At 32.2% G+C, this 23,613-nt stretch overlaps 2 protein-coding genes and 1 long non-coding RNA gene across 5 annotated transcripts in view; all 3 read right to left on the bottom strand.

The window, feature by feature from the left end:
* Alpha-man-ia (alpha-Mannosidase class I a) overlaps window positions 1-23,613 on the bottom strand; it is a 218,109-nt gene that overhangs the window by 39,536 nt on the left and 154,960 nt on the right. The window lies entirely within an intron of this gene.
* Window positions 1,240-5,271, bottom strand: LOC139989636 (uncharacterized). The gene is made up of 8 exons (XM_072008112.1): window positions 4,602-5,271; window positions 4,042-4,201; window positions 3,092-3,353; window positions 2,387-2,503; window positions 2,105-2,195; window positions 1,883-2,028; window positions 1,590-1,722; window positions 1,240-1,529 (listed from the first exon to the last, which is right to left on the bottom strand). Exons 1-8 carry the CDS (start codon window positions 4,746-4,748, stop codon window positions 1,479-1,481), a joined length of 1,107 nt encoding a protein of 368 aa, XP_071864213.1. The 5' UTR covers window positions 4,749-5,271; the 3' UTR covers window positions 1,240-1,478.
* LOC139990226 (uncharacterized) lies at window positions 16,987-19,987 on the bottom strand. Its single transcript, XR_011800524.1, has 3 exons — window positions 18,203-19,987; window positions 17,476-18,128; window positions 16,987-17,364 (listed from the first exon to the last, which is right to left on the bottom strand). It is a non-coding gene; the product is annotated as an uncharacterized lncRNA (long non-coding RNA).

Genomic DNA, 23,613 nt, shown 5'->3' on the forward strand with positions numbered 1-23,613 from the left:
CGAACAGGAAAATATTACTGAATGTTCAAACTTCGCTCGAGCCAGGCAAGTATCAAAGAAAGGACAGGAAAAAAGAATTGGAATATTCACTGGCGAAAGGAGTAATCTCGGATAGGACTGATCGAAGGCAAAGGAATACCATCAGCCTCGCGCTAACGATTTCCAGGTTCAGTTCATTTCTATTCACGAACTGGGGCACTTTTGCGCTTTGAATCTGAGAATACCGGCGATCGTTTCCCTGTCAATGAGCTGGATGGTCCCCGCAACCTTCGAATCTTTCAGCTTGGTCAATGCTTGAAATTATTTCCGAACGGTAACCAAAAGGCCACTTAGAAAACAAAAAGGAGGATTTAAACCGGATCGATATCATACTGAACGTAACATCTCTGAATTTTTCATGGTAAATATTTGACAAAATAGTAAAAAGGCTAAAATTATTCATTGTATTCGCAATTATCGAGAATACTTGCCTCTTGTCTATTTTATTCGTGTAACAGAGTTTGCTGATCGTGAGTTATGTTCATGGATATAAGTTTCGTTCTCTGTTTATGAATACTTGTGATCATTTACGATAATAATAGTGAAATTTATGTCTAATAAAGGGAGATTACGAGTTGTTCAAAGTGTAATATCTATGTGATACGATAACTACATTCATTTATGAACTAATATATTTTACCTGGAATAAACAGCGATGTGAATTCACATTTTATAAGTCTCAATTCTTAAGTCTTCGGAAGAGGAAAATTAAATTACTAGTTCTTCTCGGTATCCATCAACATTCGTCATTAAAAACGAATATTCTGAAGAAATTACAAAGGTCTATCTAATATTTAATTTTACCTGGAAAATCTTGCTATTTAATGGTATTACGATAGAGAAAAGCATTCGTAACTTTGTAATATGTAACTTTATAATCGACCAGTTTTAACAAATTCCAAGTATTATATACTCGTTCCTGATGTAGTTCATATTTCGTATCATATATTGTAAAATGCTCCATCTTTTCGTTGACATGCACAGTATTAATATTTCTATATCAGAAGGCAATAACTGTGGCGAATGGATGTAGGTGGAAACAATAATTGAACATCGTAGATCATAGTATTCTAATGAGGGAAACAGATGAACATTCAGGAATATGGTGTAAAATAGCGGTGCAAAGGTGACAGGAAGAGAATGTGTAATTAACAGGTGTTTCTATTTGAAACCTTCCATTGATGCTCGTACTTGGTATATTTATTGAAATTTTGTTCTACTTTAGCAACATATATCTAATTGAATTATCATTATACACATTATCACATCACATACATATGTCTTGCAATAAAGATATCAGCGAGATAAAAATTAAGATAATACAAACATATCCTGTGAAAACAGCTTGTTCTATTATCTTACACAATAAACTTTTCAGTCGAAAATATTTATATGCGGCCAGGTTTCCGCAGACAGATGGTGAGAAATTGATAAGCATTTTAATCAAAGGAATAAACAACCATGAAATACGAAAAGGCTGTTTGAACATACTAAAAAGAGTCAGTTTCAGTATATATGAAAAAAATTAAGTATATTCATAGCATAATTACCATTGTAAACATATCATGAGACGCAACTATAACACCACCGATAATAAAAGTAAGATCCTTTAGACTGTTTCGCATGAGAAAGAGTACTACTTTTTGTTCCACCACTGGCAGATCGTACCATTTGATATTGTATCTACAAGTATTTTATTATAATAATGATATGTCATTAAACGTTGTAACATATTTATAGTTGCAATTATACATATCATACAAACAACGAAAGTAGTATAATATTTGAAAGTGGTGTACTTTTTAATGTGTCAATGCGAATTTAGTAGATACACGTTACTTACAAATGCTGAAAAATATCGGAGCTATGATCTGTCAATTTTTGGGCAAAATGAATGACGGTAAAAGCGTAAAGTACAGAAGTAACTACAGCACATAATGATGCCAACAACTCCTCCATGTCGTTTCTGGTTGACATTGCTTTCGCAAACTGAGACAAAAGAAGGATTTGTCAATCAACGATAATTGTCAACCAACCGAATTTCGTCCAAGCGTGTGATACTCACTTGAAAGAGAGCAAGAACGAACGTAATCAGACCGAAAATGCAAAAAACGTTGTACAATGGCATTATCTTTAGTTGTATAAAATCGACATAACTTTAAAAAAGGAAATATTTGTTACTTTTAGATTGTTCTGGAATTAAGAACGAATGAAATAATAACTTGTGTGAATTAATTGTGCGAATTGGAAAAACTAATGTTAGAAAAATTGAAAAAGAAAGAACACCAATTCTCGACAAATTATTCTGCCTTCAAAATTTTGTTTGAAATGATATTGGAATACTAACTCCTTGATTGTTGTGTGTAATTTCACAATCGAGATTATTTGTTTGTGAACTATCATACCCCTTTGCGCAGGAGAGACTCCTGGTATGTTTGAAACATATATGTGATTTATGCGGTAGCTGCGAAACAACGTACAGTGAATAAAAAACTATAAGAAATTACGAGTATAATCAATTAATAGCTTAATTAAAAATAATTCGCGCAATTTTCATTCATGTAAGAAAATAATTAGTTTTATGATACTAAACGTTGTGATAATGACTGCACAAGTGTAATGTATATCATTGACTTTGATATTTATTCCAAGTAAACGTATTATCTTTAATATTAAAATCAATAAGTATAATATGTCGGTAATAACGCGGTTACTTGATTTCCCCAATACTTTAATGTAAAAGGTAATTCGTAAGATGAACTAGGATGAAGTGATTTCACGTTATCATCACGATAACATCAACGCCTGATAAAAGATAGTTTTCGATACAGATATTGGATACAGTCCAAAACAAATTCAATCTTTTTGCAATAAATACTGATAAATGACAATTATAGAAAAATATTGATCCCAGATAAGGTGATATATATATTGTATTCTAATTATTCTAGTTATTATTCGTTTAATATGGAAACAAATATGTGCAATATCGACAACAAAGAAATAATGGTTCATGTTTCAGTGTGTTAATTACGTTGTTAAATTTCCTTACCAAACAATTTTTAACATTCCACAAATATGATATATTATTGCCATGGAATTTACTTCAGTGACGAAAACACTTAGTGCCCCAAAACCAATAGTAACATTCATGTAAATAGCTATGTAGTAGAAAAATTTTTCCTGATCAACAAAATATTCAATCATCACTGGCAGAACCCGTGGACGTGTGTAATTCATAGGAATTAAAAAATCCAAGATATCATTACTGAATGTTTTCAAGAAGAATGTTAGAATCGGTGGACCAAGGATCACTGTAACAATGTTTCTGATTAAAATATTTGCATTAACATTCAAGAACAAAGTGCAGATAACTATTGTAAACGTTGCTAAAAAATCCATCCAATTTATATCGTTTAAAAAGTAAAACGTAAAAAGTAAATAAAGTAAAACAATTTTTTATTTAATATCTTCTATTCAAACGATTTTGGTCTTTATTTTTGTTTCTTATTTATTTATTCTATTCTTTATTCTATTACTTATATAATATTATATAATATTATATCATTTATATATTATATATAATATTATTCTATTCATCTACTATTCGATACATTGATCAGTGTTGAAATTTTCAGACGAAGATGAATAGCATTTTTTTAAAGAAAAAATACTTGTTATAGCTAATATGTCCAAGCGTTCGATCGTTGTCATCGTATAAACCGAATTTACATATGCGCGTACAAATCGATATGGACCTGCAGACTTAGTTGTTACATGCCCATAAAGAAAATCAATATTAGTACAGACGATATTATTCTTAATTATCAGAATGAATGAAACTGGATTTCTTTTACAAAAAAAAAAAAAAAAACAAATTTAGAAATAATAAAATAATAAATAACTGATAATGAGTAAGAATATTTTGTCAACATTGAAAAATTCTTGCCCGAAACTGAAAGTAGTTCAGCCAGTATTGTAGAACGGCGAGTTTCTACTTACGTGCAAAACCGATTGATAGTAATTTCATGGTTTTAGTGTATTCGTGAATAATTCGCAGCTCTGCTTCATTTTTTAACGAATTCCAATCGTATGTAATTCTTTGGAACATCCATTTTACCTGTGTTTGTGAAGTACACAGTTTTGTATCATAAGATGCCGTTTTAAATCAAAAGTTTGTTTAAAATGTACTTTCGGTCAAAAATCTACTTCATTCGAATACAAAAGCGGATAAGCGATACTGGTCATAACTATTTTACTAAACTTACGTCATTAATGTAATAGAGATATCCGATGTACCTGACGACGAAAATGCAGGAATACGCGATACAGGAAATTATTTTCCATCTCAGTGCCGTACTCAATTTTGCCGTTATCAATTTCACCAACTGCGATACAAATACATTCTTTATACACTTCATTCTGACAGTTTGTCATAAAATTGAAGAATAAGAATTCCACTTTATCGTAAAATTATATTTCACGAAATACGGAGAAAAAGGAAACCACGCAATAAATTACAGTCAAACAATCGCAAGAATGGTACTAATTGAAACAAATACCTGACCGAATACGCCGAATAATAAGAGAAAAACGACGAGAACATTCAATAATTTCGTATATATCGTACGACTGAATGGCCAAAGACCAATGGCAGATATAAGGATTCGATTGAGACTGTAATACTGACTTCCTGCGAAGTTGTCCATTTTTTGAAAGTTCGAACGCGTCTGCGGCTGAACAGATTAGGTTCTTCCCTTTTCTCTTCTCCTAATCAAATATTCTGCAATTTCTTTATTTTTCGAATATTTTCCATATTTTCTAGACAGCTGTGAATATAAAAAAATAATAACGGTGGAGTTCTGAGTGACAAGTGATGGACAGTAGCTATAGCTTAATAGTAGCTATAAGTTAATAAGGAGGGTGAGGGTCAATTATGGTAATTTCATGGTGCGTACGTTGCAAGCCAGTAAGGGTAGTTTGCACAGTATTTTTAAACTGTAGGAAAATAAGGATTTCTTTTCCATATTTTTTCACCGTCACGCAAGTTTTTTATTATTAATGCCTATTGGTGTATAGTTTGTTCTGAACTTGGGGTTGATTATACGTGGCACAACAAACTTTATAAGGTTCGTGGAGTTCATAGAGAAAGGACGTTCCGAGGATGCTAATACATTCTTATGCTAGAAAATTCTAAATGTGGTTTCACTATCTGCTGCGAGGATATTCTGACGTGTCGGTGTTCTTTATTTACATTTCTGTAAAGATTTTTTAATATATATACAGAAAATAATTGCAAAAAAAAGACGTACAATGTAATCTCGTAATGTGTGAAATTACCGATTTTGAAGCTAATTTTCTATGATTCCCTTTTCGATAAATATTTTTATTTCTGTCTGGGGAAGTGATTGTAAGATGTGATGATAACAGTGATATTTGGTACGTGGAATTTGTGAATCGTTAAATATCAATGCATGCAACGTTAATTTATACATCAACATTAATTTGTTGTACCTGAGATAAGTGGATATATTATCTTGATTTTATTCTTGCGAATGTTATTCTTCAAGTAATCTTTTATTTCCATTTTGTGCTCATTTTGTGAAATCTTTCAGCTTCAAGTCTTACAGCGGAGGAACCTTCCCCGCAATATTATATTCACAAGAGGCAAGTAACAGACAGCAATTGTATTTTAAATGACGTTCATGGAAAGAGGTAACATTTTTTGCTTGATTCGTAATTGTAATTATATTTCTCTGTCGAGAGATATTTTGTTATCTCTAAATTTTCTTTCCTCCTTGTTTTATATATCTCTTTTATAATTAGAACTATACTAAATTATATGTATATATACCGCTTGTGCAAAAGCTAAGAATCATTTAATCTATTTAATATATATCGGCCACTTTACGTAGTAGCTGCGTATATATGTAATACTGTACCTACTTCAATGTTTCATTGGAAAGTAAACTAAATTATTCCCTTTTACAGCAGCGTAAACACAATTTTTAAAATAACCTATGAAACTGTATATAGAGTATGTTAATTCTACGTGACTGTATTATCATAGTATTTTATCGACGCATTATCCGCTGCTTCGTTAACATGCAAGGCAGTTACGAAGCAACAGGTAATAACAATACGCTCCAGTGGATTCAGTAACGGAAGCTATAAGTGAAAAAGTTGATTATAGTTTCCTGGTTCGAAAAATAGATGCTTTCTTTAATGAACATTCATAAACAGTGTGCATAACAGCGGCACGATGAAAAGGCTGCGTTAATGAAAGTTTTATTAATCTTGTGAGTTACCAACTGGTGTACGTTCTATAGTTTTTGCGACTGCTCGCAATTTATACCCTTTTTACTTCAAGTTTTCGTTATTTCATCGACATAGGTTCTATTAAAATATATTTTATGATATCTGCGAACCTGTGAAAGATATTCAAAAGTCATCGAAATCAGGTGGTAGTTAACCTTTTTGCAGTTTCATCGAGATCTTTATACTATCAAATCAACTTGCAAAAAATTTGCGAAAATCGAAGCTGACCAATTTTGCTGTTCCTCTGTGAGTGGCGAAAAAAAAAAAAAAAACCAAAAAAAGAACGTTGTTCCACAGCGCGCACGTGTTGTAAAGTTGCAAGCAACGGCTGCGCAACGACTAGAACGTACATGCGTGTTCGCCTTGTTGGTCACGCGAGGAACAAAGAAGGGGCATGTATTTTTTAAAACGTTTAGAGCGTTTGTTACAGTTAACTACATACACGCTCGATTGAATCATATGTCATCGTAGAAATACAATTTCTTTCGCACGTACATTCGATACTGCGTACGGAGAACAGACACTAACATTATTGTGCTTGTAGGTATAATCCATAAATGGTTATCGATTTGTAACGTTACCCCCATAGCCCCATGCAATCGATGTTGCCCCCCGTTCAGTGCAGTCTATATTATCTAATATAACCAATTGACTCGAATACAACGAGAAACCTCTTAGAAATGTATGAAAGTCAAACAATATGAATTAAGAAACTGAAAATAACAATGAGCTGTACCAAAATGTTCATTTTCGTCGTGACAAATGCTGCTAACTGACGTTCAAAAAGAATCTTGATCTTTAGAATCTGAACTTTAACAATTTGATGTGAAGCTGAAAGACAACGATTCTATCTTTTTTGCTTTACGATTATATTTCATTTAACACAAAGAAACAATGTATAGTATACTGAATAGGTTGCGGACAAACAACCAGAAGAATTGTAACGATTAAATGAAATACCTGGACGATTGTGCCAGTCAATAAAATTAAAATGACGAAAGTCCGTGCATATCGTACGACGAAGCGGTCAAATACCCAAGGCGAGCATAGTAATTCGATGGATGTTATATAGTGATGACTGTCTGCGTAGTCCATCCCTTGGAAAAGCTCAAACACTTCTACGATTTCCGGTAGACAAAACATTCTATCATCTGTTCGTTCCTTTTTTTCTAACAAAATATTCTCGCGAAAAGATAAAATCCTCGACGTTCCGGAGTGTCAAGCAACGACTATAGCTTAATAACGGGTCAATTATGACATTCTCATACCACGCTCCTTGCAAGCAGTGAAACATAGTCTATAGAACGTATTTAACCCTTTTGCTTCGAGCGCCGCATATAGGCAGCGACCACGCGACGACTCCAGAGTCCGGCACCCCATGTATCCGGTATCCAAATGATGCATATTAAAGTGCTATTTGTAGTCAATAATATATTTTTTCGTTATCGGCAGAACATTTTCTGTTGATTTTATTGCAATATTGGATTAATCACTTCTTAAAGTTACTCGTTGTTGAAACAACATGAGAACGTTTCACGCAATATATTTCAAACGTCCAAACGATCGCATACTGTTTCATGCTAAAAAATCTATTAAATCCGTTGACTTTAAGACTTGGGAAAACGTATATACAGCAACCACTAGTATTTCTGGCGCGCGTTTCCGTTCAGTGACAGTACTTCGGCGGACTGGACTGCCGAAGCGAAAGGGTTAAGTTTTACGAAAACAATTCAATTTCGAGAGAACAGCGAGACACTCTTTTTCATAATTCTCTTGTCGTTCCTTCGTAAGTCTTTTATTATTAATAAGATACTTAGTATGTGTTGGTGTTCGTCTGTGAACTTAGGGTTGAATCAAGGCAATGCATCGGGTTTCATTCACTTCGTGAACTTCATCCCGAAAGAATAAAGAATATCGTTTTTTTTTTTATAAAGAGTTTATACCAAAGAATTCTGTTAAATGTGATTTCATTATTATTTGACGATACTGTGACGTTTGATGTTTAGCATTTGCGTTTCTGTATACATTTTTTAACGCGTCTAAATCAATGCTACTAATTTCTATCAGTTAGGTATTACATCTACGGACGAGAAACGACTGTCACTTTATGGACATCATCACCATGAAATATGAAACTGACTTTCTCAAGATCTGAAAAATAGATTTCAAGGACAGCGATAATGACGGTATTGCCTCGACACGAAAGGACGATTTATGAAATTTGGCAAACGTTGTACCGTTGAAACTCCTTCCATCGAGGCACTGTAGAAACCGAAGAAACTGCAAGTGAAACTGTCGATGCTCCTTATCATGATTATCAATAACAGTTTCTGTAAAGGTACGGATGCTTCGTACCAGCTGGTGTTGTATCTGTGAATTTGTAATAGTAATGTAAGATAGTAATTTAAATAATTTCTTATATTGTTTCGTTGTTATTGATTGAATTTTTTTAATATTTTTGAAGCTCACATGATTGTAACAATGTTATTCGCGGCATCTGAAGTAAGCTGTATCATATAATTGAGTAAGACCATGCATATTAGCAAGCAGCTGAGAAAAACTAGGTGGATAATCGTTTCTTCGATGTTTCTGTATAGAAATGCTGATTGAATGAACTGAAAAACGTGTTTCTTTTGTAGAAAGAAAATGATTTCGTATATATAATACAATCGAATAAGAAAACAGTGGTAATAGATGTTTCAAATACACTTTTAAAAAATTTCATTCAATTTTGAAATATCTGGAAGAATGAACGAAATTTTCGAGTGTCACTCTTTTAGCAAATCGATGATATATTCTATCAATGGTTGGATCTTTCATTTTCTAAGTATGGTCCTTATCTTCTATTAATGATTAGTAAGAACAGTATGTTACTCACGAGAAACAAATTAATGCTCAGAGATATGGTAACGAATAGAAGGAAAGTACCATAAGAAGGCTTGTATCTGTCTCGTAAATTGTATGCGTACCTTTAGTAACAAATAAAAACGATTGGACAGAAAATTGTAAGTATAAGAATCGTGACCAGACATATAAAGGTAGGAAAATACTAACTTCATTGCTCTTCTGTGTGCATTTATCACGTTCTCTATGTTTCTTTTGCTATTTCTGTTCAAATATTTTCGCGAGACGTGTGATTGAACACAATCTTCGAAAACTGCTTTCTTAATATGATAACTGCAAATTATGAACGATAACTTATCTTTAAGCAGATGATCAAACTTATAAAAAATAGAAGAAATACAACATAAATATCAAAAATATAAAGCACATTGTGGAACTTAGAGAATAATGCAAATCTCAGTGTTTCATTTTCAGTTTTTCGTAAAAATTTCAATTTGCTCAAACATCTGTAGCCTAGTAATAAGAATACCAGTAATGATTGAACATAATTTTCTTTTTCAGTCGGATTTACTAACAAGCAAACTGCAATTTATACTTTTTCTCTTTGATAATTAATTTCTTAATTTTACCTCACGACCCCAAATAAACTGCAAGCGTGTTGGAGCCACGTTACCATTAAAGTCTCTATTCCGGCTAATATAGTAGCATCCAGGATTAACAAGAAATACTGATGCGACGTAATGAAAAAGGAATATTTCTTCTCATCGACGAAGTATTCCATCGTCATTGGAAATTTATACTCGCAAGTTACGTTCGTGGATACAATTATACACAGAATATAGCTAAACATGTGGCATGTTATTGAGATAAACACTCCTAGGTATATTAATGCTGTAACAAATTTGCAATCGAGTAGAGTTACACATTATTTTGTGTTTTATCGTTTCGTATTAATTTCTTACCTATTAATACCGCTGAATAACGCTTTCCTATTGCAGCGTATTTCTTTAAAATCTTAAGAGGCTCGCCTTGATTCATCTTCCAGTCGTATTTCACTTGTTCCATTAATTCCGTAACCTGGATAACCGTAACACTAATTTAACTGGTTCGTTACCAACACTACCAACTCTACAGGTTTCTTTTTTTTTTTTTTTTAAATTGTACTGATCAATTGTATTTTTTCTAGATTTCTCAATTTCATTAGTAGCGTACGCGATTAATGTTGAATTCTTGAAAAGCAAACAATTTACTTGCGTAATTATATGTTTGACCCGACTCTGCTTCATTTTTATTTATAGAGTCGCCTTAAATTAATCGTGTATTCTAAAAGAATTCTAAAAATCAAGCAGAGTTACATCGGATACATTGTACAAATATTTGACGCCGATCTTCCTGAAAGTTGTCATATTCCAAGAAGAATATATCGTATTATCACCTAAGTCTATTGTACGAAAACACGAGAAATTAAAGATAATACGTTGTGAATTACAATTCTTGAGACTCACTACGTTGATTTGATACCAGAACATGCTGTATCTAAGTACCACGTACAAGTACAGTATGATAGGCAACAGTCTGTTCGATAGGACATATAGAGTAAATTCTGCGGTTTTGAGAGCAAGCAGCTGAAAATAACGAAAGTTACACATAAACATTGAAGTTTCTCTTTTAAATAAAAATTTCATAAAATAAAATATAATTATCATTTAAAACGTTTATGTTGTTCAATAAATTTATGGAAAATAGTGTTTATTAATTAAAAAAAAATATATATATATAATAATAAATAAAATATAAAATTTAGAAAATTTAGAAATTTATACAATCTATTTCTTAATAATTTATAGAAACTTTTTAACACGCTGTGGTCCAGTTAAAAGATTTCACAAGTTAACTTTCATCAGTTTAGTTAAGAATTTCCATTAGAATTTGTCCCATTATTCCATGATAATATTTATAAAAAATACAGTCAGTCTTCAATGTATTATATAAATTAAAAAATAGGAATTAAATCTTTAAACTTTAACCATACATTAATTAGTTTTGATACTGAGATACCTTAAATTTTAAATCACTGTTACACAGAAAAGTAGAAACGACGTAACAAGAATTATACCTGGGGAATTATAATAGAGAGAGAAATAAAGCAGATGATATTATTATAAAGCCATCTAAACTTCGTATTGTTGTACGGCCACAGTCCTACCCACGATAGCAAGAAAATGCTACGTTTATAAAAGGCTGTCGGTTCAACCATCGTGTGCAAGGATTGAAACACTATTGACTATATTTGCACCCCATTTCGATCTTCTTCCTACAAATTTTCGCAAATATTATGAAACTTTGTCTTCTTGCAGTCAAATGAGTGACATAATCTACAATTTAAAGATTAATTATTCATACTTAAACGCTGCGCTATCGATCGATTCGATACCCCCTTGCGACTATGTAAAGTGTATTATTAAGGAAATTATACGTTACTGAAAAGGGGAAGTTTCATAATTTTCTTTTATGTTTCTCACGAGCTTTTGTCACAGGGGTCTGCGTTAGAAATATACCCGAGACCTTTTCAGTCTCTTTTACCTGGTCGAAGAGAAAAGAAGTGGGAATCATTTTTCTATGGTGTTTGTTATTGGATACGCTTCAGTTAGGAAGGATCAGAAAGGAATTATATTCGTTGACATAAACAAATAGTACGATACTTTTCGTTTATTCGTTTATTCTCATTTTTCATTGAGATATCACGTAGTTTATAATAATTTTCTTCCTGCTTTTTGGCATATAATTATCGTTTTAATATTTGCTGCATCTATTTTTGTTTATTGCCTTTTACCGATATTTTATTATTCCGTTCTATTCGATTGAAAAATGAGAATGTGCACCAAATGTGAGTACCGCTATTAACTAAATTATACGTCGTAAAGAAAGAGATTAGTCTGAGGTGAAAATATTTCTCGAGCATGTTCGATCTGTTTTCTTTGTTGTGTGTCAAGCGTTCAAAACATTTCTTTGAAGAAATATTTCTATCCTTTTGTAGCTACATATCATTATATCATATTTTATACATCATTTTAAATTTAAGGGTCTTCCTTTTCCATATATCACCTCAATTTCTTTTTTTTACTTTTACATGCAGAAACTTTGCATTTTTTTAAGGATTCAGAAATATGACATGTTAAGTATCAGACATTTGATGTGTTACAACGTAGCAGAATTTGCTTTGTGCGTCAGTGAGTACTTTCACAGAAATATGTCGTTGAAATGATAGAATACCTTGGATTAAATTTGCTCGTTACAGTGCAAAGTTAATTAAATCCTTTGTTTCGAAAATACACGTAAAAGTATAATATAAGGATAAGGAAGGATCTAATTAAGAATTCATGAACATGTGCAATTTTCCACAACAAATTTAATTGTCCGATAAAAAATTACTTACGATGAATTATTTAATTTAACATTCATTTTAACACAATTATTTCAATACAATTTTCGGTTACACGCTACTTCGTCGTTGATGAAAGTCCCATTACTGTGTCGATGATATCATCATAAAATACGATATCGATGTTTTTAACAACTAAAAGTTTAAGTAAACCATAAACCACGTTGCATTCAAACAACAAGAGAGCGTTATTTAAAAAATAACATACCGATAGAAAACCATTCAGTGTTCCATCATAGAAACCGAAGATATTGAATAAGAATGGTTTGTTGCTTCTCAACATGATATTTAAAACCAATTTTTGAGTTGTTAAAGAAGTTTCATACCAGTTGGTGTGAAATCTAGAAACATTAAAAAATAGTAACATTCAACGTTTCTTCTAAATTTAGTTATTAAATTCGTCACCAAAAAATGAAATGCTTACATTATTGTGTGAAGATTGTTGGAATAATCCAATAATTGTTGACACATATTATTTACGTAGAACATAAACGTTAATTGGCAAATGATAAATAAGCAATTGGTAATCGTTTCCTCGATTTCGGACAAAAGAAGCAAGGACTGCGATAACTGGGAAATAAGTAAAACGACGTCGGATCCTAGTATTCCATAATTTAATGGTACAAGAATATTCTTATTATTGCAATTGGATTAATAATAAAAAATATAAAATTTCTGCTAGAAATTTACGAAGTTGTGCAGCTTCAGAGACCATGAAAAACGAACGAAAGATTGTTGTGCAAAAGATAGAAGTTTATGCACTACTCACACAAAATAAATTAATTCCTAGGGAACTGATAACGCAAACAAGAATCACGCCATATGTTAATACGTTATTATCTTGCAACTCTTGAAAAAATCTATGAGAACGGAACTAATTAATAATCTTACAACAATGGTACAAATGAGTATAAGGTGATACTGACTGTACTGCTCTACTCTGAGCGAATACGACTTCTGCTATGTCCCATTTAGTTCTACGATCGAAATGATTTTTTGCGTTTCTGAGAGTGACTTTTCTTACGTAATAACTGGAAATTTAAGTAATATAAACAGCAATTAAAACACGTAAGAAATGTAAACTTTTGTATAATGTGCATATTCTCGTATATATAATTTATAGAACAGATGAAGTCTTTGTACAAAAAAATTAATTAACTAGTGCAAGACGGAATTTTCACCTGTTGAAACATTCATAATATAACTAAAAAAAAAAAAGCAGATCATATCGTAAATTAGTGCAAAATAGAAAATTAGTAAAGCGACGATAATATTTTAAAAATCTTATTGTAAATCAGTTAAAGAAATATTTTCTTTCGTATTAATATATGTGTTCTGTTGCTTCCAAATAAAACACTGATTACTACTGATGTTTCGAGCCACCTCAAACAGGTAAACAGTGCACTGGACAGTTAATTATTGTTCGTTATACCTCGTAACTTTGCACAAGCTAACAGCATGTTGTAGCCACATAATCGCTAAGGATTCTGTTCCCAAAAAAATAGTTAGAAAAATCACTGCCGACAAGTACGAATGTAGAACTGCGAGCAAAAAGCATTTTTCTTCGAGCATTAGATATTCCGTAGCTATGTAAAATCTTGTGAAACAAATTTGTTTCGATGTTATACTTTCATCTTGAATACAGATCAACAGGGGGTACAGTATTACGAAGGTTAATGATAAATATAAAATTACTGTAACATATACATAAAATTATAAAGTTTGGAATTTATTGTTTCATACGTTCAATTCTTTAACGTTTCTAAATACGTTAATTCGTTACGGTCAATTCATGAAAATATGTTTCTTACACGAAAGTCGTATCCCGTAACGTCTTCCTTTAGAAGCATGATCCTTCATAATTTGAAGTACCTCGTCATTTTTCGTTTCCAGGTCCTCTTTTATTTTATCCATCATTTTCTTGGCCTATATTTACGTTCGTTTTTGCAAAATGTTCTTTAAATCATAATTTAACTGTATTTTTGAAAACTCACTGTAGAAAGTTGGTACCAATTTATATTGTACCTTACGAAGTAGCCAAAGTTCATGATCACCGTCGACACATCCTTCAACATGAACTCCCTAGTCTTGAAAACAAAACACTGAAAATAGTGCAGCTCTATGTAACAAGAATGGAAATTTTGTACAGCAGAAGATTCAACGACGAGCGTACATATGCGATAAATAGCGCAATTATTGATCGAAAAGAAAATTTAATTGTCGTCGTGTACATTTTTTTTTTTTACTCAGCATTTGAAATCTCTATGGAGATTTATAGAGCTTCAGAATACAAGTAATGTATTTTAAAGGAAAAAAAAAAAAAAAAAAAATAGAAATAAACTTTTTCGTAATGTAATTAGTTAGTATATATTCTCGCCATTCTATCTAACTCAAGGAAATATGAAAGTTAAACGATAGTTAAATTACGTAAGAGAATAATTACAGCACCTGGGCCACTATAAAAAGAAACAAATTGAAGCTGATGAAACTGTTTTGTAAAACGTTAAATCTTTTGTTGTGATACGGCCAAAGTCCTAGTCCTCTTAAGAGAGTTTTGCAGAAACTATAGTACGCCAGTGTTTCGACCATCGTGTACAATGGTTCAAGAACTACTGATCATTTACATCTTCGATTTTATTTATTTCCACCTCTTTTAAAGATTTTCCAGCAAAATATTGCAAAAATTCGTTGACTCTCGGCGAAGCGAACCTGACGAACTATAATTTCAGAATTATTTATTCATATCTCAAACGATCGATTTTCTTCCATCACTCGACTACGTATAGGTCTTAAATATTTAATTATCATATAAGATAATTATAGGTCAGGGAAAGGGGGAAATCCTTCGTGACAATTTTCTTCTTTTCATATTTTTTTGCTTCCTTCGGTCTGCGATAAAAATATTTCTTTACCATCGTCAGTCTATTTCCTTCGCTCGAAGTGAAAGCACATCAAAATATTTGCATTTCAACGCAGATCATTTGCATCTGATGCATACGAAGAACACGTGTGCATATATTTTCTGACATAATCTGTTTTTTGCGTTTTCTAGCATTGAAACTGGGAATCTAAATGGAATTGGAAATTTTAAAGAAACAAGTGCCGCTTATAACGTAAAGAATATCTGTCCACGATAATTACAAGATCGAAGTAAACAAATATGTAACCTTTATCATTGTTACTTGTATAATTTAACATTAATATACTGAAAATAGGTAAGTGGAACAATTTCTTGTACAAGTGAACGTAATCCTACGTTTTATTCAACACTGCATAACACAAAATACACATCTCTTCTAGCGTTTAGATTAACGCATTGTTGAATAGATTACCATGAAATAAGACAGGGTCATTTTTGCCAACTGAAACACGTATACAAATCTATTTACTTGTTTACCGCGGACAAAATTTTACGATGCTGATGAATTTCTTACCGAGGAAAATCCTTCCATGCATGCAGAGAAAACACCAAACATATTGAAAGAAAGAGGAAATGAATATTTTAACATCATGAACAGGATTATTTTTTGCACGTGCAACGGTGCCTCGTACCATTCTATATTATATCTAGAAATGTAATTTATTAATACGTCAGTAATATACAGGGTGGCGCGTTAGTCGTAGTAGAACCGTGCAGGCGTAGATTCTACGTGAAAAAATAAGTCGAAAATAAGTAGGATACAGTTTTCTCATATGACGCTTCGTTCCTGGGAAAATCGAGTTTGACAATTTATCAAGTATATTTTAACTTGGCTAAAGACCAAGCAAACACGATCAACAGGAGGTTATTATACACACGGAAATAAGAAAAAAACGTAAAATGAAAATTTTCCATTGAAGGATTCATTTTGAAGAAGATAGAGCTTAAACGAGGATTAATTGAAAACGAACGGTCTTGTGTGCGGTCAAATTTATTTTTCTCGAACAAGCAGAAATATCTTATGACAAAATTTTATTCTACATTTTTGCCTTATATTTAAATGTAGTTGTTTTTTTAATTTAATTAATTTAATTAATTTAAACCTGTCGATTATTTACTCTTGTTCAATCCAGAATTAGCCGAATGTAAAATATTCGAATGTACTTGTCAAATTTTCAAAGTTAATTTTCTCAAAAACAAAGCCTTAGAAGGAAAAATGTTATATGAAACATTAGCCTAAATTGAAGTGTTGCATAATTTTTAGAAAAATTACTTTCTTTACTACGTGAAATTAATCTTCACGGTGTGTAATTAATTTTTACAATTACTTTCGGGTAGTGTATAGATTATAAATCCTATAGATTAAAGCATTGCTCAGTAAAAAAGAATAGATTTTTAGCGGAAAGTGGATTATGTTGTAAAGGTTGAAACATCCTGTCATTATATGGTTATAAAATGTAAAATATGATATAATAAAAAATATATACGTACAACTCCACGAAAACATTGTTGTAAGAATCCAGCATCGTTTGAGACGCATAATTCACGCGATATAAGCAAACGATTTCGACCATGGAAATTATTAAGTATAGAAGCGTATAGTTAATCCTGTGAAGCAGATACGATTGAAAACACTGAAAGTACGTACGTTTAATTAGTAATTATATTTCGAACATTGTTTTCAAATTATTCCTTCGAATTCTCACTTACTAGAAACATCGAAATACCTAGAATTAACACTCCGAATCCGCATAGAAGAAAACTTAACATCATGTAGGTTTGTTTCAAGTACATGAGAACCCTTCAACGATTACGATAAACAACGTTAAACAAAGAAGATAATATAAATGCAAGTATTATGGAATAAAAAATCGACATAACAGTGCAATAGTGCAACTGCATCGATACCTACTTCATACACTTCACATGTGAGTGTACCGAACTTTTTAAACTCTTTGTCATCTTGAAAGTTTTGCTGGAGGTAGAATCGTGCAAAGAGTTGTAGATAAATGCTTCTTTTATACGATTACTGTAAATTATACAATTAGCCAAAATTGAAGTATTGCGTAATTTTTAGAAAAATTACTTTCTTACTACGTGAAATTAATCATCACGGTGTGTAATTAATTGTCGTACTTAAAGCTATAACATGACAACAAAATTGATGTTTGAATATTTATCATCGATCTATAATCGAATGCTCTGATACCTTTCATCGTGATAATCGATCAAATTCTTGATAATTCTTAATTTTTTTAATCGCTATAATAAATATTATGTATCTTCTCCTAACTCAAAGAATCTCGTTGGATTACCTAGCAATTTCAAAAAGACTACGCAGGTGTTGAAATGTCATAGTGCTAATACTTTCCGTTGCTATAGATATTGCATTTGCTAGAAACATTATAGCGCAGAAAATGCAGTAGGAAATATAGCGTAAACATTTTTGATTGACGATGGTTTGTATCCAAATTGGTAGCCAATGCAAATCTGATATATTTAATAATTCAGCAAAATTGATAGTATAAAAAATCGTTCCAGTCATCATCGTTGAGTACATAAAGACTGGAAAATATTACTTTTGTTTAATGCTATAGTAAATTAGCGAAATCCACGGAATTATGATAATGGTTTCTTACGACAAAAATATCTCGAATGGCGAATCCCTTCTTTTGCATATTTTGTTAATATATTAAATTCTTCTAGATTTCGTACAGTCCTCCAATCCTGTTGTATGGTGTCCATAATCTCCTTAATCTGCGTGCACGATAAACTTCTAGATAATTAAAGTTAAATGACACCAAAGCTAGTATGATATTCGTAGTTAATCTCTTCGAGGATTAATTTATTAAAGGCAGAATTAAAAAATTATTTTTTAATCCTATTTATTTAACGTATGTTTATAGAAGATAACTAATATCGGAAAATATTTCGAAATACTTGAGAAAAATGTTTGAGAGAGATGTTTCTTTTATACACATCTAATATTCAAGTATCCCTCGAAAGGTTACAAGTTACAACTATGGCATTTATATACGCTATCATACGCAGAAGAGTTTAATTAAGAGTTAAAAACTTACGATATCTTGATTGCGCCATAACGTGCTATATAACAAACAAAAATTCAACGATATGACTACGTCAAGCAGATCATGCGAGAACAACGAGGAAGTAAAACTGGTATTAATATAGATTAGCAGCTGGAAACAAATGCAAATTAGAAAGTGTATCTTATTTTCAAGGTTTAATGCGATTACGAGGTAACCGCAGCGAGATTTATATAGCGAAAATTATATAGTGTCCATACCTGTAAAAGACAAATATTGAAAAAAATACTGGCGCAAATGATTCTATACACTCTGGTGAATTTTGTATGTTTGTACGGCCACAATCCAGTTATAAGTAAATGAATCGTAGTATATCTATAATAAGCTTTCTTGATATCGTTCGTCTGCGACGGTTCAAGTAACTCTGAAGTTACCATCCTACGCGTTCTCTCCCCTCTCTTTATTTTTAAGTTGAAAATTGTCAGTATTCCTTTCGCTATAATTTCTTCGACAATTCTCCCTCGCGAAGGGGTGAGAATGATTGACGGACGCCGTAATTTAAGTACGATCGATAAACAAAGGGTACGTAATATCAGAGGAAAATTGTCTCAGTTGGCCGCGTATTAGTATGAATAAATTATGCCTTAATACGTCCTACGGCGTTTCCCTACTAAATTTTTCACGTGTATCTCGATATTCATGGTCTTTATTTTCTATTTTTCTTTTGCAGGGAAGAAATGCTGGTGCCGTTGACAAAGAAGGGGATGTTCTTCTCCATTCGACGAGAAGAACTTGAAGGGTATACACATAGATTTTCAGCGAGAGTATAACGTTCTAGCACTTTAGTAGAGATGCAAGTTATAATAGAAACAAATCTGTAACCATGTGCAATTAATTTTCATTTACTTTATGAGATAATAAGTTAACTAAATATGTAATATGAAGTGGGATTAAATTTAGCCAATGAATTTCACGCAAATAGGATAAGAAAAGACCAGAAGTGAAAAAAGATTGTATTACTATTAAAGTCATATTAATATTTCGCGCTTAACCAGTAATTTTCAGCCAACACGTAAAAAGTGACGTGCATACGATCAGTGCAACAGTGTCAAAATAAAACTGTCGCCGTCATACAACTGTGGAAATCGTGTGATTACTATGACTATTTCGTGTTAATGCACCACGAACGTGAGTATTTTTGCAATACTTAATATATCGTTACTACGAAATATATATACGAAGGAATATTTGTTTTTCGTTCAAGATGCCAAATAGTTACCTTCTCGTCGATTTTGATGCGCTTGAAATATATTGTCAAGATCATCATTCTGAACAACATTCTCCTATACATATATAGGATGGTGAGCTTTAGTTTTCGAGTTATATGTTATCATTTTAAAAACATATTTCATTTCATCTCCACTCGGTTTCCTACTAAATAAGTAGAATTTTCCAATGAATGTACCAAATAAATATCTTAGCCTATAGTCGACGATATATGTTTTATAAACTACGTCAATTATTAATGTTACTAATTGTTACTTAATTTTATCGCATTTTTCTTCATATATTATTGAGTTGGCAGCTAAGTGATTGCGAATTTTGTCATTAGATGGTATTGACCCATTGAACCCAATATCTTAGGTATTTTATAACATTCGTTAGCAGAGGAAATAATACATGTTTACGATACCTTTAGATTGCTTTAGGTTTCGTTCAACGGGTAATTTATTCTCTCTTCTAAGACGATCAACGTTACTTACCTGAAACAAATAAAATAATCACATTTTTATACGACGCTCGTTTAACGCATAACGTAAGTTAACATGAAAAAAGGAGAATGTTACGTCTCTGTCTTTTGTGTATACTGCAATGAAATTAAGATAATAAAATAAATTATTACTCTTATTTCTTACCGAACCACCTCAAACAGCGCGATCACGCGATAAGTAAACACGACTACTGTTATTTCGGATCATAGTGTGGCCATTGTTCCTCAAAAAAGAGGAGAATCGCCTCGAACGATATAATGTCAGAATATATTTTATTGGCGGTAATATACTCTGTAGTTATATAGAAGTTTGCAGACGATTCGCAAATATCCATACCAGGAGGTTTTATTATTTGCAGGCAATAGCCAGCGGCATTCCCATAAGTAAACCATGACTGCAACGATATGAAATTGCTGATTTCAATGAATCAAATGAAAATTTCTATTTATAGGCAAATATATGTACATATTATTATTTTAAAAGGATGATTTTTTAACGAGACAATATTTGCAGTTACTCTGCGATTTTTCACAATACATTTTACACGATATTACAGATGGAATAATAAATGATTAATGAACAGTAACGAATAAATTTATTCAATATATTCAAGAGTATTCAACAACCAATAACTCAACGTTATTTTGCAAAATAATGAAGGGAAAAGCAAGGAAAGAAGCAATATCAAGGCAACACATGTCTCGTATAAATAATTCTATTATCAAAAATATATCAAGAAAGAAGGACAAAAATATGAAAGAGATAAAGAAACTCGAAATAGAATTTCTTACATGTCAATATTATACACAGGAGTTTTTCTTTCTCCGCGTATCTAAAAACTATTTGTCGTCCATCCTCGTTACTTTTAAAGATCGCTAGTTGTCTCGAAGGATTTTTGCGATGCCCTTATCTATAAATTCGAAGGCGTTGAATTAAAAGGAACCCTGAATCATAAAAAAGGAAATGTAAAAGTATCTAAATTAATAAAATAAAGACACATACTGGACACGTTATAGAAGAGACCAAAACTCTTTTCATTTTCGTTTGCCACGAATTATCGTACGGCTAGAGTCCGACCACCGATAAGAAAATCTTATCGAGTCTGTCGCGAGGATTTTGCGGTTCGTCCATCGTTACAGGAAGGCTAAAACTAGTCTATGACAGTGGACTGCCCTCTTTATCTCGTGTATTAACTCGGCTCGTTGTTTTTCTTGCTCGACGCGTTTGAAAAGTTAACGAACCTTAATGTAACTTAATGCAACTAGTAAACGAAACGAAGGAGAAACAAATAGCTGGCTTTTAAAAGCTGCAGTTCCATTAATCGATCGGTATGCGACTACAATGTTTTATCTTAGGGATGAAATCGTGGGGTTGATTGCATACTTCGTGAGAACTCGTGCAATCGTTTGTCGTGTTTTTACGTTTGAATGAGTAGGAGTTGGGAAACCGGCCGATGGCCTGTTTCCAATGTTATGGAAATTTAATGACGTCAATTTCCCTTCCGTGTCCGTCTGTTTCACGCATGATCGTCCCCACTGCGCTATACTTGCCCATTCCTGATTCACTGTGCAACAAGTTGCTCCCTATCCTCACCAGTGATGCATAGAGCTTGTGTGTACGAGTCTGTTCTCGAAGAAGACATAGCTGAGAATCCATGGCTGATGATTAAACTAATAGAACGCTAAGCCACGTTTAGAAATTTCAACGTGAATGCAACAGGTTGCGATTAAAGGCAAGTGTACTTCGCATTTTCTTTCGATCTTTTTCCAATCGTTTTCAATAGACAGCTGTACTTTTGGTTAGAGTAATTGACAAAATCATTAATAACTGCCCGCATCGCTTGACATTTTTAGAAGGCGCGATAATATCTGTCCGCCAATGCCGGAAAAGCACAGAAATAAAAGTAAAATAGTTCTGTCCATAGTATTGTTTAAATAATTGCATCGACGGGATGCAAAGTATACACTGACAGCGGTGAATGTATTGAAAGAGAAGTTAAAAGTGTCAATACGATCAACGTAGCTGGAAAATGTGGATTTTACGAAAGATCTCGTACAAGTCCAATTTTCTCAGATTAATGGAAAATTAAGATTTGCCAACCATGGTGTGATCGTTTGGCATTGGACAGTGCTATATAATGTAGAAACACGAAGCATGGTTGTTCGATTCTACTGTTCTGTTTTAAAGAGTTTCAGAAGAACGTGCCATATATTGTCCACGCTGTTGCTTGACGTTTATTGCTGTTGAAAAATGTCTTTCCAGAACGGAAACTTTGCGCGTAGCCGGTCGTAGTACGAGATTGTGTGTTTTTTACATTTTTTATTTAGTGTTCTTTGGTTATGGAACTACACAACAGGAAGGAAAGTAATTTTGTTTATGATAATTAAGCTATGTTACACTAAATACTGAAACACGTTTCTTTTGTACACGTAAATTCTTTCTTGTACATGGTATTCTGTAGCATCGGAGAATCCAGAATTGGATTAGATTTGGGTCATAGTTTATTTTTCGGCTGGTAAGTTAGCTCGTCAAAATGAGTGGGAAAAATGCAAATGTTTTTGTTTATTGAATTGCAAATTTATGCAATGGAATATGTAGAACACGATCTCGACGTTGATCGAGGCTAGAAAGAAAGTTCATAAATTAAAAATATTAATTATCACCATCTCTAATATTCGATTACGTTTTGATAGAAATTAAATTTTAACCATATTGACACACTTCGTGTATGTCTATCTTAAATTCCACTTACATAACGGAAGGAGACTCAAATATTAAAATAAATCGTAACAAAAATGACATTCAATAATTAAATTAATATAATCTGTTTAAAAGTGGAGCATGAACGCAAAGTACAATTTCTATAAAAGCAAGGGGACAAACAAAGAACGTGTCTTTAAAAACGAGAGGCATTAGCGTGACAGGGGCATATCGATTTTCTACGAAACAGTAAAAATGTGTGTTATGGGAGAATTATGACAGGGGAATGAAAAATCAATATGCCTTCCTGACATAGCGGATAAGAATTTCGATCATTACCACGGAATATAAATAGCTGCATATGTATCTTCATTAATTAAATTGGATGAAAAAGATATTGTGCATAACATAAAATTTGTGCATTAAATTAATAGATAATTATTACATGATATTTGTATATGTACATATAAATACAGTATTTCTAACGATTTACAAAAATATTTAATATAATATTATGTTACCTCCGTTTCT

Source organism: Bombus fervidus, chromosome 8 (assembly GCF_041682495.2).
Source record: "Bombus fervidus isolate BK054 chromosome 8, iyBomFerv1, whole genome shotgun sequence".
NCBI classification, from domain to species: Eukaryota; Metazoa; Arthropoda; class Insecta; order Hymenoptera; family Apidae; genus Bombus; species Bombus fervidus.

Excerpts from the sequence above, each read along its gene's own strand:
- LOC139989636 (XM_072008112.1), bottom strand. The coding sequence starts at position 4,748 with ATGGACAACTTCGCAGGAAGTCAGTATTACAGTCTCAATCGAATCCTT. Across the intron at positions 2,504-3,091 it reads GGAATGTTAAAAATTGTTTG|CTACCGCATAAATCACATAT; the intron begins GTAAGGAAATTT and ends GTTGTTTCGCAG. Across the intron at positions 2,196-2,386 it reads TTACACACAACAATCAAGGA|TTATGTCGATTTTATACAAC; the intron begins GTTAGTATTCCA and ends CCTTTTTTAAAG.